This window comes from Camelus ferus, chromosome 21, assembly GCF_009834535.1.
Source record: "Camelus ferus isolate YT-003-E chromosome 21, BCGSAC_Cfer_1.0, whole genome shotgun sequence".
Classification (NCBI taxonomy): domain Eukaryota; kingdom Metazoa; phylum Chordata; class Mammalia; order Artiodactyla; family Camelidae; genus Camelus; species Camelus ferus.
This window is the reverse complement of record NC_045716.1, coordinates 24,585,066-24,600,365: the sequence shown is the minus strand read 5'-3', so window position 1 is coordinate 24,600,365 and position 15,300 is coordinate 24,585,066. Positions and strand designations below refer to the sequence as shown.

At 57.6% G+C, this 15,300-nt stretch overlaps 1 protein-coding gene across 12 annotated transcripts; it reads right to left on the bottom strand.

The window, feature by feature from the left end:
- Nucleotides 1–267: 267 nt before the first annotated feature.
- On the bottom strand, nt 268–13,831 carry SEMA6C (semaphorin 6C). 12 transcript variants are annotated; one of them, XM_032464297.1, is made up of 21 exons: nt 13,302–13,831; nt 12,407–12,726; nt 11,259–11,308; nt 9,540–9,552; nt 7,846–7,960; nt 7,483–7,546; nt 7,298–7,354; nt 6,841–6,942; nt 6,537–6,627; nt 6,208–6,327; nt 5,934–6,022; nt 5,405–5,622; nt 4,989–5,120; nt 4,564–4,716; nt 4,148–4,321; nt 3,709–3,855; nt 3,396–3,473; nt 3,213–3,268; nt 3,010–3,054; nt 2,553–2,648; nt 268–2,142 (listed from the first exon to the last, which is right to left on the bottom strand). In XM_032464297.1, exons 4-21 carry the CDS (start codon nt 9,541–9,543, stop codon nt 1,085–1,087), a joined length of 2,799 nt encoding a protein of 932 aa, XP_032320188.1. In that variant the 5' UTR covers nt 9,544–9,552; nt 11,259–11,308; nt 12,407–12,726; nt 13,302–13,831; the 3' UTR covers nt 268–1,084. The 12 variants fall into 12 exon arrangements, with proteins under 12 accessions (XP_032320188.1, XP_032320189.1, XP_032320195.1 ...); XM_032464298.1 differs by having other exon boundaries at nt 12,557–12,726; XM_032464304.1 differs by lacking the exon at nt 13,302–13,831 and adding an exon at nt 13,166–13,300 and having other exon boundaries at nt 9,381–9,552; nt 12,557–12,726.
- Between the last annotated feature and the right edge of the window lie 1,469 nt (nt 13,832–15,300).

Sequence of the window (15,300 nt, the reverse complement as noted above, 5' to 3'; positions counted from 1 at the left end):
AGGACACACGCTGGCTGATCCTCCGCGCGTGGGGCTGAGCGCGGTCCCGGAGGAGGCTACGCATGCGTGCAATGAGAGAACGCTTCTCAATACCCTTCTCGCTCTGCGAAGAGGAACTGCTCCTTAGGGAACTAATGGGGCAAACCTCTGCCTCCAGGAGGAGTGAAGCCTTTGCTGGTTTTTTTGCAGCCGATCCCTCATGCGACCCAGGCTCTTCCAGCTAAATTCTCTTTATAACAAGGTTTCCTGATGCGAAACTTAATTCACTTACGCTGCAGCTTCATTTTATTTCTCCAGAAATACCCTCCTCCTACCCCATAGAGCAGGTTACGAAAAAGGCCGTCTTACCTCGACCCAGAAACATGCTCCCAGTGCCCTCCCTAACCCCACCTAAATTCTACCCTGGGTCTCCTGGGCCCTGGTTCATCTCCAAGCACCATTTCTTTGCTTGCCTCCTTCAGGAAACCTTTCCTGATTAACCCCGGTGGGACCGCAGCCATCCCAATTACTGGGGAGAGAGCTCAAGGCCAAGACGAAGGCAGAGATTCTGGGGCAAAGATGCTCAGAGCAGCCTACTGATTCCCACCCTGCCCCGCCCCCTCCGCGAGAAAAGTCAGGCAGCGATTGGGGGACACAGCTGTATTGGGAAGCGGAGGCTCCTACACGGTAGGAGAGGCACGTCCCGGGAGGACGCTGTACACAACGCGCGTGGCCCAGCCCCGTCAGTCCGCCGTGCGGCCCGCCCAGGGCCCAGTCTGTGGAGGAAGCCCGGAGGGGCGAGTTAAGGCAGCTTGGCTGAGGTGGGGGAAGTGGGAGTGTGCCAGTTCCCCCCGAAAAGCTGGCTCACTGAGGGGGCGAGATTCTCACCTCCCACTCCTCTCTCGAGGACAGGGGGAAAGAGTCGGCAGTCAATAAATAAGTCCGAGGCGGGCAGAGACCCTGGGAGACTCTCAGAGTCCAGGAAGGCTGGAGGTGTGGAACAAGGAGAGAGGGAGGGGACCTGTCCTTGGAGACATGCCCACGCTCAAGGCCTTCGAGGGCGTGGGCGTCAGGGGTCCCACTTGAGGCCTTGGAGCAGCTCCCTTTAAAAGTTAAAATGGCTGCCGTTAGGGACGGCCTGCTGGGAAGAGGGTCCGACGAGGGCAGGCTTAGAGGGCACCTGGCACTTCTCGACGTCCACCCTCTTCAGGGCGCGGCCTCGGCACCCCTCCGGCCGGCCCAGGTACAAGAGGTGTCTCCCGGCACCCCCGGAGTACCTGGAGGGGCCTCCGGAGGGGACTCGGGTGAGCAGCGCGGGGGGGGCGCGGTGCGTGGAGAAGGGCAACCTCCGGCTGCCGCCGACCCCGAGCCGCGGAGCCGGGGCGGAGAGCGCAGGCCGGGCGGCGGGGGCCGGGCACTTGCCCTCCGGGGGCACGTCCAGCCTCCGAGGCGGGGCACAGTCACGCGGAAGCAGGCTGGAGCCCGCAAAGGGGGTGGGGGTGGGGGTGGGGGTGGGGGCAGGCTCGGGCGGGAGCGCCCGCGAGGTGAAAGGGGCCGCGGCCGGGGACTCGGCCTCCTTCCTGGGCGGCTGCGGGCCGTGCAGGTAGCGCAGCAGTTCCTCCAGGGTGGTGACCTCCACGGCCTGCCCGGGACAGCCGGGCGGCGGCGGCCTCACCAGCACGCGCGGCGCCGGTCCGCCCGCAGCATTCCCGCCCCGGGCGCAGCGCCGGTCCTCCTTGGCGTTGTTCCCATTCTGGTTCCACTCCCAGGGACCCCCGGCGTGGCGGAGGTGCTTGACCGGCAGCTCCGGCGTGGACTCCGGGGTGGGCAGGCAGGCCAGCTCTGGCGAGGGCACGGCCTCGGGAGGAGGCAGGAAGGTGGTGTAGAGCTGGGGCGTCTGCGCCCCGTCTCCGTCCTTGGACGGTGGTGGCGGCTCCGGGCCCGCCCCGTGCAGCCGGGCTAAGCTGCGAAGGGAGAGAGGGCGCGGGAGCCCCGGAGTCTCGATGTCTTTGCTCCGACGTCGGTGGGCGCGGCGACAAGCGCAGGAGACCAGGAGGCCAGAGACCGAGGCGCCCAAGGCGAAGGCTGCAGCCACACAGGCCAGAAGAAGTGGGATGGGGACGGAGCGGGAGGCTGAGGCTGGGGGCAGATCCCGGCGCACGCCTGCCGACCGAGAGGGAGGAGGGGGCTCAGCGAAGGTAGGCCGGGGCGGGATGGCGAGCTCCGCAGTGTCACGCTCTCCTGCTGCTGCTCAGCTTCAATCCAACGCAGCCTTGACCCTCTTGAGGAATCACCTCCCCCCTGGCCTCTCAACACACACAGCCCATCGAACTGACCCTCACACACAAGCTAGAGCTTGGGCCTGGGGAGTCCCCGTCCCAGCTCCGGCCCCTGTAGCCATGCCAAGAACAACTGCAAACTGTGCCGGTGCCGAAGAAGGGGCTCTAGGGAGAGGAGGCTTCAAAACAGGCATTATTAGTGAGCACCAAACAACGGTCAGTGAGAGGCTTAGAATTCTTCAAGAATCAGCAGCCCCACACTTCACTCCTGTCCCTCCCAGTCAGCCCCCTTACCCTGAGTGTGAGCTCCAAGGGTGGAAGACTGGGGCCGGGGGTGGGCATCACTTGGGGGGCTGGGGGTCTCAGGGGAAGGGCCAGGACCCAGAAGCACTGGTGACAGAGACCAGGTCAGAGCTAGTGAGGTTTCTGCTCTCCACCTCTGACACCCATTGAGCAGGTCCCCCACTCTCCCGCTTTGGAACCCAAAAGTCCAGAACTGCAGCCCCCACTTTCCTCTGGGAATGGGGAAGGGCTCCCCATGCAGGATATTTCATTTATTTGTTCAAAACCTGTCTATTAAGCACCTTATTATGTGCCAAGCACTGAGCTACATGCTAGGTATTTGGAGGATGTAACCCTTTTCTGAGACTCTCTAAGTGTCCAGGGTGCTGGTTTGCTGCTGCCATGGGGCACAGACTTGGGTGAGTGTGGGCTGAATGAGGAAAGGTGGAGCTGGGACCGTAGAACTCACCATAAGCAGAATCCCCTGTGCCAGACTGACTCCCAGTAGCTCCATCTATGAAGAAGGGAGAGAGAGGGTGAAGATGGAGAGCAGGGGGAAGCTTCATGCAGAACTGATGGGCATAACTGTGTCACAGGAGGAGAGAAAGACAAAAGCCCACATCAGAGCAGTGCTCAACAATGGCTGCAGCTGCCCCTGGCCCTTCTGTTTACCTTGGCAGTCATCATGCTCCATGGATTCCTGGTTCCCAGCTGGATCCACATCAGTCCTAAGAGGACATGGTGGTGGCTCAGAGCGGTTATACATCTTGCCCCCATCCCCTACCCTGGCCCTCAGCTTCCTCTCTGAGTAGCAGGGAACTTTCTCCTCAGGAGATCTGGGGGCCCCTCACTTACCCACCAGGTCCCCTGATATCCACACAGCCTCTGGAGCTATCCCATCCACAGTATGGGTCCTGAGAAGCCAGACAGCTCCTAGAGAAAACTGAGTCATGTGAGGCTGGGACCCTCTAATCACATTCCATTCCCCTGCCTCATCTACTCTCACCCAGTCCCTAGTCCAGTCCCTGGTTACTGCCCACCTGCAGAATGCTTGAGACATCCCCCACAGCCATCCCCTGCATCTCCCTGTCACCCCCATGCCTCTGCTCCTTTGTGCCTGCTGGCCCAGGGAGCCCACCTTCAGGGCCTGAGCTCAGGTCCCTCTCACCTCCGACAGGCTCCATGCCTGGCACACCGACTAAGAGGGAGGTAGATGATGCAGCCAGAGAAAGCCACAAACAGCCTGTGACCTTCAGTGTCCAGCTCCAGCCCTATGACCCGCCTTGCAGTTTGGGCTGCCCGCTTCCCACTGCACCTAGGGTGAGGCCAGAAGGAATCAGATATGTGGCAGATGAGGCTTCTTTCTCCGTGGGTGAGTTAAAAAACAGAGGTAGGGAGGTGTACAAGCAACTGAGTACAACTCATAGGGTTGGGGTTCGTGAATGGCCACCCTGCCCCAACACACTGTCTGGCTTCTTGCCATGCCGCTCTTTCTTCCCCACAACTTCCAATGTTGGAGTTCCCACCCCACCTCCATATCCCGAAGTACCACCTCACAGCCCATCCCATCCCTGCTCTGCAGGGGGCCTGCTGGACAAAGGGCTCACCTGGAGGGGCTGTAGGCATCAATCTCTTCCAACAGAATGGGCTCCTGGCCCCCAGATTGCCCTCCTGGGGGCAGCACCTTCAGCACTGTCCCATCATTGGAGCCGAGGAACAGGACTGTAGTATTACTGTAGGGACCAGCCATGCCATCCACAGCTACTTGGGTCAGTAGGGCCCTGGAGGGATAGGCCTCAGGTCAGGACAACCTGACCAATGGAAGCTTGGGTGTTTCAAGGACAGCCCATGTGTCCGGGTAGCCACTTCTGGGCCCTTCCCCCAGCCCAGGGTTTCCTTCTTAGCCCTCTCCCTTCCACTTTCATGGGTTCTTCCTCCTACCAATATGATTTACCTTGTGGGGTCAAAGAAAGAGAGTGGCTGGGTGGGGGAGGGTAGTGGTCAGTGTTTTTTAGCCCCATACCTGCTGGTGAGGGTGAGCAGAGGTTGATGGGTGGCAGGTGGCACGGCAGGGTCCAGGAGTGGGTGAGCCTTGATGAAGGTCAGGACATCATCAGGGAGGTCTCGAGAAGAGGGGAACAAGGCAGCTACACCTACTCCTGCACAGGATCCTGGCCTGGTGGACACATAGGAAGAGGCAGCCTTAGAGCAGGGAGCTGGGGCTGAGTTAGGCTTTGTGACCACCGCTGGCCCACTGCTCCCAGACATGATTGGTAACCCTTGCTCTGCCTATACGCATACACCCCCAGTACTGCTTCCCTTCCCTGCTGCAGGTCTCTAGTCCCACCAGCCCCATCCCCAGGCCTTGGATCCTCTCTTCCTAATCCCATTTGGGGAGCAGGCACTGCTTGCTTCTGCCCCTACAAAAGCCACCCCCATCCAGGGTACCTGGGGGAGGGGACCCTGTCCTCAGACACAGGGGTCCAGGCCCCATCCAGACTCCTCTGCTCCTTGAACTTGCCCTCAAACCCACGCTCAATATCATCCAGGTAGAAGGCGCAGACCGCAGAGCCAGGGATGCTGAAGGAGCCAGAAGAGAAAGTAGGCTAGGTGTTGGGAGGGACAGCACAGCTCCTCCCAAGTGAGACATGGCAGCTCCCCTTCATACACCACATTAGGGGGGAGCCCGAGAGGGTGGGGCAGCCCCTGGGGCCATGCTGGGAGAAAAAGAACAAACTAGGCTGAACAGCAAACTGGCTTTAAATGGAGCTTCTCCTCACTACCCTCATCAACAGGCTTTAAGAGGGGAATTTGGATGCTGGTGGGGCAGGGCACAGATCGAGCCACATTAGTCTAGTACCAACCTATTGGTCTGGGTGGTAAAGACCCCAAAGACAGCAGAGTGGCCATACAAGTTCACAGGCCCAGTCAAGGCCTGTAAGACGTCAAAATAGAAGGTAGAGTCCCCAGGGACAGAGCAGTTGAGCCGCAGCTTCAGGAAGGATGTCCAGTGGCGGTCCAAGGCCCGAGGTGAGCCACCCATGTCACGCTTACACACACGGGCCACACGTGAGAACTGCACCTGGGGAACGAGAGTCAGGGACGAGGAGGATGGCAAGAGGGAACCCAGGGCCTGCCAGCTGAGAGCAGTGCGGTGAGTTAGAGCACCAAGAGACAAATGTTAGAGGCCAGCAAAGGAACAGTATGGTGTGGTCGGGCCAATCTGGGTCAAAGATGAGGGGCACAGCAGGATGTGGGGGCAGAGGCCTGGGGCTTCTCCAGGTTGGGGCTCAGAATCAGGAGATAAAGGTCGGGAGCTGTCCCCTGACTGACTGGCTCCTCAGAGTCCGGCAGAGCCCTCTAGCTGCCCACCCCCGATGCCCAGCTCCTTACCCTCCCTAGGCGGGCGTCCTCCACAGACACCTCTCGGAAGAAGAAGTAGACATGTTCTCCATGCTCCAAAGCATGGACAAAGTGTGGCTCTGAGGGGGAGTGACAGGAAGCGTACAGAAGAGTACGTATTACCTGCTCAGAAACTCCTGGCCCCACACAGCCTCTCCCCCTTGCACACATGCACACCCTTCCACCTTCTGCCTGCTCCCTGCCACAGTTCTCCCCCTGCACCTCCTCCCCAAGAGCAGCCTCCCTCCCCTAGGCCCGCCCTGACCTCGGAGCCACTTGGAGTCGTACTTGGCGGAGCGGAGTGGGGGCTGAGGCCCAAGGCTTCTGTAAACCACAGCATCACTGGCCTGGAAATCCGCAGCTGTGGCTGAGTACAGGCTGCCCTCTGGAGGGGTGGGTAGGATGGGGTCAGGGGAGGCCTCAGGGATCCGTATCTTGGCTCTTCTTGGGTTTCCCACACCCCTACCTCCGCCTGACCCTGGCCCCTACCTCAACCCTCCACTCAGGAGCATGGGAAAGACCCAACTGGGAGAGGGGCTAAGGTGGGAGTTCCCTCCAGCCACATGCCTGCTTCTCACACGCCCAGGTGCACACCTGCAAAGACGGCCACATTGGACTGGGTGGCATCAAAGGGGCATCGAGCCTGCCCACTCAGCTCCTCACCCTCCTGCTGCAGCGAAGTTATCTGAAGGCAGAGGGAGCAGGTTCTTGGGGCTTTGGGAGTGTGGCTCCATAGCCCACTCCTTCATGTCCCCTTACCTCCTTCCCCCACCCCTTCTGGACTCCTGCACTTTGGGCACCCCGTTCCCCCAGCCCTGCTGGTCCGTCCCCACCAAACTGATCACCCAGCTTGGGTTCTCCTCCCTCCAGTCCTGATGCCCCACCCTCGCTTTTGTACCCCATAGCTGCGGCACATAGGGCTGAAGGAGTTCGTTCCACAGGCAAGGAGTGTCTGGGAGTCCCAGGGAACAAGGACACGAATGTAGTTGTAGCACTCGTCCTAGAGAACCCAAAGTTCTAGGTCAGTAACAGGGCTCCTGGGGAGTGGGGCGGGGGTCACAGGAAGTAAGGCTATTCTCCTTGAGCCGTCAGAGTAATGTGGGGTAAAGTCCCAGCTAAGCTATACACTAGTCCTGTGGCCTTGGGCAAGTTCTTTGGCCTCTTGGAGCCTCACTTCTTTTGTGAGGTGTGTAAAGGAAACTAAAAATCATGAATTCCCTTTCCTGTACATTTTCCTCTGTGACCTGAGATGAGAGAAGTGGGGGGCGGGGGACTGGGAAGGGTGGAAGGCTGCTTGGAGAGAGCCTGGAAGCAGGGCCATCTCCTTCCCGTGAGATTCTCATCCCACTCCTCACCGTCAGCTTCCCCCGCACGGCACAGTTCTCCATGTCTTGGCTCCTCCATGTTAGATACTGGAGGGAGAAGCAGAAGAGGGAAAATCATGGGGCCACCTGGACCCACCTCACATTATGGCTACACTTGACCCCCGTTAGACCTTCCCAGCCTCATCATGCCTCACCTCCTCCACACAGCCCCTCACCTTGTTGGGCACTAGCCCCTCCTCTTCTTCTTGGAATTGAAGATCAAAGGAGAAAACGTGATCCCTGAAGGGACAGGTAAGGAGGGATAAGAGCCAAGCCACCACACCTGACCTGAGCTCCTGAGCACCCCCCTCCCGGCCTTGCCCATGTTCAGCTGCTCAGGGACAAACAGTGCAGACCTGCCCTCTCTCCTCCCCCTAACTCCATGCCTTGGCAATTGTGCTCTGGGTCCAAGCATGTCCATATCCCATGGCTTGTACACCTGCATGTGTCCCCTGCAAGATGCTGCAGCGGCCATGCAAGTCCCATGTCTGCCCAGGAGCATGCATGTCGACCCCACAACGGTGCCACGGCCAGTTTACCGGGCAGCCACTAGCAAGGTCCGGTTCAAGGTCAAGAATCTCTGAAAGTCCAGCCCAAGTTCTGCAACCACAGCATCATCCTCCAGGCCCCGGAACCAGGATAATGGGGAAATACCTAGAAGGCACAGAGAAGTGGGTGCCAAGGGCCACCCAGGATACCACAGAATCCCTCAACACTCTCTCCAACCAGAGGAAACCCAGCCATGGACATAGTGGGTATGTGAGATGAGTTGTGAAGTATTAATAAAGCTATTAATAAGGCTACTAAAAAATAATACTGGCTAACTGTGAGTATTTAACCTCTGCCAAGCACTGTGTTAGCACTTTAGATGCATTGTTTGATTTCTTACAAAAACCCTATGAGGTAGGGGCTAACATTTTATAGATGAGGGACCTGAAGCTTAAAGCCATTAAGAAATGTACATATAGCTCATTTAAGTTGGAAGTGGCAGGCACCCAAATTCGAATCCAGGTCTGTCTGACTCCAGAGCCCAGCCCAGACCCTTCATGGAGCTGCCTTAGGGCTAGGGATTCCCTTTCACTCCCACATTGTACACTGTCCCACCTGGAGCATTTACTCACCCCATTTCTCCCAGCCCTCTGTTTGCACCCTCCCCTCAAGGCCCCTCACAGGCCACCTCAGCCCTCCAAGGTTTCTGCCTCCTCTGACCAACGCCAGCACCCGCCTGGCCTGATCACGGAACCCACCGTCATCAGCATTCAGAGGGAGCCCAGAGTTCAGGGAGAGGTGATTAACACGAGTGTGGTGCTTAGAACTGCGTCTGGCACATGCTAAGTGTTTGCTAATCTTATCCATCCCCCAACAGTTACTCCCAGTAACCAAACTGCAGTTCCTTCATCCTTAAAATTACTCTAAATCCTACATATATAACAGGAACCTGCAAATAGATAAAGGTCCATCTCAGAAAAACTTGGCTTATGGTTTCCCTCACAGTGGGACCCATACTTAACAGTACTGGTAAAATGGTAGAAAGGGAGGTAGCAGGTGTTAGGAACCACTGAATTAGTTCCAAGTCTTCATTTTGGAGCTAATAATAATAGCAAACACATATAAAGCATTTACTTTGTGCCAGACAGTGTTCTCAGCACCTTACCTATATTACCTCATTTAATCCCTAAATAATTCTGTAAGGTAGAATACTATTATTATCTTCATTTGGCAGATGAGGAGACTGAAGCAAAGAAGGGTTAAATAGCGTGACAAGTTCATACAACTAGTGAGCAGCTTAGCAGGGATTCCAACCTGCCAAAGTTTGGTCTGGTTGAGAGTCCGTGTTCTTTACCACCAAACAGTGCTGCCTCGGAGTGAAGAAAGTAGGTCCACAGATGAGAAGTGACTGATCTGAAGTGCCAGCTCATTCCACCTGTCTGCTCCCCTTTCTGGTCAGGCTCTTAGCTTCCTTGAGACTGAGAGCCTTCCTGCACCTTGCCTTCCACACAAGGGGTCCCAGTATCTAATTGCTAGGACTGAGTGCCAAGCTCACACAGAGGGAGCGTGGTACCGGGGCACTCACCTTGCAGGTCAGAGGTCAGCAGAGGGAGGGGGTCCTGGGGAAAGGCAGCCTGGGTGTGGGGCAGTGAGAGCAGCAGCAGCAGTAGCAGCAAGGGCATGAAGTGAGGGGCACGGGGCATCCTGTGCGGGGCAGCTCAGGCCCCAGGGGGTGCCCCCTTACCCATATGCTGGCCCTGAAAGACAAGACAGGAGGGTCGGGTAAGGGGCCAGTTTCCTTCCACCCTTGAAGCAAGTGGACTCCTCCCCTGGTCTATCCCCAGAAGACCCTGTGGAGTAGGGGCAAGAACCCTCTCTCTGGCACTGTCTCAGTCCCAACCAGCTGTCACTGTCACTTAAGGCCCTTCCCTCTCCAACTGGCCCAAACTGGCTGGTGCAAGGCCTGCCAGCATGACCCCAGGTAAGGACAGGACACACCCGCTCCCCCTCCCAGCCTTCTCACTCAGCCTTTCCTCTTGTCTCCTGACTGGGGACATTCGGTAGGTGACACCTCCTGGCCCCCCTCTTGCTAACCTCTTCTTAGCTATAATTAGACACTGAAGCCTTAAAATTATAAATAGTGACTCCTTGGCACTGGAGGTAGGAAGAGTGCACCATGTCTGCCTCGCCCTCCCTCACAGACCCCCATGGCACCCTGGGGGCAATTTTGTCGCTGTGCCCTGGCAGAGGCAGCTGTAAGGCAGCCATCATCCCGTCTAGGGTTGAAGAACAGAGTCGAGGAGGCAGCCTAGGGTTGGCTGAACTGGTCTAAGCTCATGCTTCAGGGGCTCTCCCCATTGCTAGGGAGAAGCTGGGTAGGGAGGGGGGTGGGGGAGGGGGGCTGTCTTAGCCAAAAATGAATCTGCATCAAAGCCAGATCAGAGGCTAAATTTAGCTCTGGCTGCAGCTGTCTGCCCGACCACTGTGCCCCCTCCCAGCCTCTCTAGCCCCCTGTTCCCTCCCTAATTCTGAAGAACCAATGCATGTACTTGATGGGGGAAGAGCAAACCCACCCCTCTGTGAGGGGCCAGGCAAGGAAGGAGCTATACTGGTGCAGAGATAGGGCTGAACATGCCCCTTTTCCCTTCCTTCCCTCTTTGGACTGTCTTGGAATGAAAATATAAATAATTCAATGACAGGCAGGCTATTGCAGCCCAAAGTCCAGGAAAAGATGGATATGGTGGAAGGGACAGTGAGACAGCCCTCCTTCCCACTCACCAGCCTCTATCAGCCTCCTCCAGCCAAGCTGACCCTGGCTGGGACCCACAGTGGGAGGGGTACACCAGCTTCCTGCTTTCCCTTGCAGTTTAAGTGAGGGGCTGAGTACACTGGGGAAATCAGATCAGGAAGGGTGAGACTCCTTCCTTTCTGTGAACCCAGCTATCCTTCACCAATCCTTAGTTGCCTGTCTTGCCATGTCCCCTAAAGAGACTCTGGGCTTCCAGGCCCAGCCCATTCCTTCTCCCCAATAATTCTGCCTTGGAGCCAGGACCCAAGTGTACCCCATCCCCAATCCAGTGTCACTGGTGGGGAGGCTGACGTCAGATGGGGTCCCAAGAGAGCTGGAGGAAGGGAAGGGGTAGGAGCACCTAATGATGACCCCCTCCCCAGGGGCAGAGCAGTCAGCTAGCTAACGACCCTCTGGTGCTGAAAGGCCAAACCTCCCTCAGCACACCACCCGCTCCCATGTTTCCGGATGTTGATGCTCCCAGGGGAAGAGAAAAGGACACAGCTTGTCTCCTATCCTCCCCCTTCTGCCCCCACCAAGTTGCCCTGGGCAACTGGTATCTTCACCTAGGAAACAACTTCAGCCTCAGGCAAGTGAGGAGAATGGCTGGACCCTCTTCCTGCTCCCAGGCCTGCCTCCATCCCCTGCCCTCAGGAGGTGTTGCCCTTTTCTTACCTGTGGTGGTGACTCCTGTGAGGGTTTGTGGGGGATAGGAGACCTCTGACCTGATGGAAGAAGGGACAGGAGGGAAGAGACTGAATTACACCTCCTTTCCACATCCCTTAAAAGTAAACGTGAACATTCAGGAGAAGTCTAATGAGGCTAGGGTAGGGGAGATGCTGCTCTGGAAGTGGGGGACCCATAGACATTGAGCTTGACTGCAGAGGTGCTGGCCGCTTCATGCCCAGAGACGTGAGGGCAGGGGCTGGGGCTGGCCCCTGCACAGAAACTCCTGAAACTGCAGGACTAGTCTTGGGAAAAGGGGTGACTGGGAGAGTTTGTGGGGCATGACGACCACTCCCACATTAAAACCTTCAGAATCCAGCAGCCTTCTTAGCAAAAGCGCCCTGGCTGGGGACAATAGAGGGTAATTTGCATCTCATTTGCATGCTCTTCATTTCTAGGCAAAATGCTCTCTGATAGCTAGCACCCCCAACCCCTTCTTTCCAGAGAGCAGGCCCTACCTCCTTCCCACCCAATCTCTCCACCCTACCCCCAACCTTAGATTGGATTAGTCCAGCCTCTAAAAACACTTGGTTGGCCATTACACTGGCCCCCTAGACTTAACTATGATACATCTTTAAGAGGGCTTCCCATAGCTGATTTGGGGGAGCAGCATTTGAGCGGGCCCCCATCCAATCCCTGGCCTGGGCAAAGGCTTACCCTGCCAGGACCAATCCCAACTGCTTCACACCCCCTCCCTCCCCACTTGGAGCAAATAAGAGAGGCCTGGCGATTCCTTCTCCCCCTCCTGGCTTCTCCCCTTGCTGGGAAGAGGAAACAGCCCTTCTCTCTCCTCCTGGCCCAGCAGCCACCTCTGGGGAGTGGCCGGGGTCATAGCCAGATGCTAGCGGGGGCTGGGGAAGGGATGGAGAAGGGGAGATCGGGCTGGGGACAATAGCAGGAAGCTCTCGGGCTGATCACCCGCCCCAGTCCACCTTCCTCTGGAGGAGCGGGGGGCGCGCCAAGGAGCCTCGAGTAACAGGCGCGTTCCCTTCTCCAAGACAGTTCCCCTCACCCTTAGCTCTCAGCCCTAGGCTCGGTACCTACCCTCCCTCCCACCCAGCCCCCAACGAGGATAATCCAGGTGTCTAGAGACTTGCATGGGGTGGGCCCGAGGCCAGGGGATCGACGTCTCTCCCCCTCACTGGATCTGGGGCTCCGAGAGGGGCGGGTAGCAGAGTCTGGGCCGGGACCGGGTCCCAGAGCCACGTTAGCGGGAGGAGGGGCTGGAGGGGCCTGCAGGCGCAGACCGAATGGGGATGGGAGCGGGGGCTGGGGAGCGGAGGCGGGTCTCCGAGGCCAGGGAAGCAGGGCCAGAATCTTGGAACCGACGAAGGCGGGCCTGGGGCCAGCGCTGAGCGGGGTCCGTGGGCTCGAGATGCAGTCGCCAGCTCGGCTTTCCTCCTTGAGAGACCTCGGTCTAACAAAGCCCCAGGGCGAGTGGAGTGAAAAGGAGGAGATGGGCACTAAGACTGATGTTTCTCAGGGGCCCCACTCCCGACTCTGTGCCCAAGCCAACCCCCTGGGAGGTGCACAGACTCCCGCTTGCACAAGGACAGAGATGCATCCGTGACACCAAAGTCCGGAACAACGCGTCCCCCTTCCCATCCCTGCAGAGGCAACGAGAGGGTCAGGTTCTCCGCAGGTCTCGAAGCCTTAATCTCCCTACTGGGGAGGCAAGGGACCAGGTTTTCCACCCTCTGTACGGTGCGCGCCTCAAATAATCCCGTTTCGCGTTCCCCAATCCAAGGGATGGGACTCGGAGAAGCCATTCGGAAGAGGCGCCCAGACCCTGAGCCCAACAGCGCCGTGACGGGGCACGGTCCGTTCTTCCACCCGCGCACCCCAACTCCGCTGACCCTCTCCGTCATCCAGGCACACAGCGCGCTGGCACCCTCGCAGATCCCTCTGGCACTTCGGAAGCTTGCTCCCAGCCTTCGGCTCCCCGATCCTCCCCGCCTCCCTGCAGCCCCAGCCCTGCTCCGGGGTACTTGCTCGGAGATCCGGGTCAGCGGGATAGAGAGCGCAGCGGGCGGGCAGCGGCCGCGCACCGCTCCGAGTTCGCAATCGGTGGCTAGGGCTCTGGTGATGTGTGGGGAGCGTCTGAATTGGATGGAGCTTGGATCTGGGCTCCCGGGCGCTGTCGGGTCGGGCGAGCCCTGGGTCCCAGTCGCAAACCCCACTCCCGCCGCGTCTCCGCGGAGGAAAACAATGCGACCGCCCGAAGCTCTGGGCCGGGCCCCAGCCGCCCCGCCCGCCTCCCAGACGGACCCGCCTCCGGCCCGCCTCGGGGTCCCCACAACTAATCCGGTTCTCGGAGGCCAGCTAAACACCGCCTTCTCGACAGCTCTCCACCAATAGTACTCCTGGGGGGTTGGCGGGGGGCGCCGGGGGCACCGCCCACTGAGAGGGCCTGGCCGGGAGGCTGAGCTGAAGAGACCAAAGCCTGGCGAGAGATCCGTGGACAGTCGCTGAGACCCGGACAGAGGAGGGGTCACGCGCTTTAATGTGGGGAGGCCCTGGGGAGAAATCTCACAACAAGAGAGGAAGGAAGAGCAGCTGTGAGGAGAGATAGACAGGAAACCCGGGGACCTACGCTGGGCTGGGCTGTCAGAGCCGGCACGACCTCCTTTCTCCTCCCCAGTGGCTTTGGCTACCCTGCTCCCTGGGTACACCTCTCCCCTATTCTGCCTCCAACCCTCTGTTCCTCCTCTACTCTTTTTACCTCAACCCCTTTATTTCTTCCCATGTGCCTCCTCTGGTTCATTCTGACCTGGATAAGGGAGGCCTAGCCCGCTCCTAGGCTTGAGGCCTAGGAAAGGAAAGGAAGATGTCACCAGGAAGTTTTCCTGATCCCCAACATCTCCTCCCCTCCCACCCCTACTGTCAAAGCAAGATGGGCTTAGACCACTAGGCCAGGAACTAAGGAGCCAGGAAGCCAGGGTGGCCAGCAGTCAGGCTAGGCTGTTGGCTGACGGAAGAGGACAGGTGAGTGGGGCTGAGGCCAAAAGAGAGATGTGGAGATCAGGACAAAGTGACTCAGAGAGTCACATAGAAAGAGGAGCAACACGGAAACCTGAAAGAGGGAAAGTAACCAGCTGCTCCAACCCCATTGACACAAAGTGGTGTCCCATCTTTCCTCAGAGGACCCTGGACATCCCTTCAAATAGCAAAACTGTTCCTTCTCCATCCTCACCTCCATAACGACCCTTTGATTCCAGGAATGTCAGTGAGGAGGAAGAATGAGGCTACTTCAGATAGCACTGCTTGGCTCCCACCTTGGTATTGCCTGCTAAGATTCTTCCCTGCGTGGGGGCTAGGACAAAAGGCGCTCTCAAAATTCCCAGGATAGTGGGTGGCATGGGAAACATTGGCATTCTTGGATAGTTTTATCTGAGTGGGCACCCCCCCTACAGACACACACATCTTGGTCTCTGGACTGAAGGCAAGGAGGGGCAGAGGTTTGCTACTTTTGGACAATTCTTCCTGGACTGAGATCAGAGTAGGTAGCATCATTGGCTGGACTAAGCCCCACAGTAAGTAAGCAAGAGATACAAACATGCAAACACAGAGACAGAGACGGAAGGTGAACTAGTGAGATAAACAGAATCAGAAACAATGGAGCAATACTTACACAAGGTTAATTGCTGGGAGTCTTGGGTCCAAGATAATTCAGTGGCCAGTCAGGACTGTTTTGAAAGGTTGGAAAGAGGTTTCAGGAGAAAGACACCTTAAAATATACAGGCATTTAGAGGTTGAAATCTCCCCAGCTCCTAGCACATGTGCTCATTGAACAGATTAGTGAATTGGGGATGAAGGTGTAACTCATTTAAAGTTTTAGGGCCCGACTAAAATCTAAATTCAGTCCAATAAATATTAAGCACTTACTTCAAGTACAGTCCACTGTGGGATGCAGTCCCAGTGTTTAAGAAAATGACCATCTGTTTGAATTAGAACAAGACTTACAACTACTAAATGCTTAAAAAGCAATACC

Coding starts and splice junctions, on each gene's coding strand:
- SEMA6C (XM_032464299.1), bottom strand. CDS start 9,498: ATGCCCCGTGCCCCTCACTTCATGCCCTTGCTGCTACTGCTGCTGCTG. Junction 7,355..7,482: donor AGGGGCTAGTGCCCAACAAG/GTGAGGGGCTGT, acceptor TTCTCCCTCCAG/TATCTAACATGGAGGAGCCA. Junction 4,717..4,988: donor GACAGGGTCCCCTCCCCCAG/GTACCCTGGATG, acceptor TGTGTCCACCAG/GCCAGGATCCTGTGCAGGAG.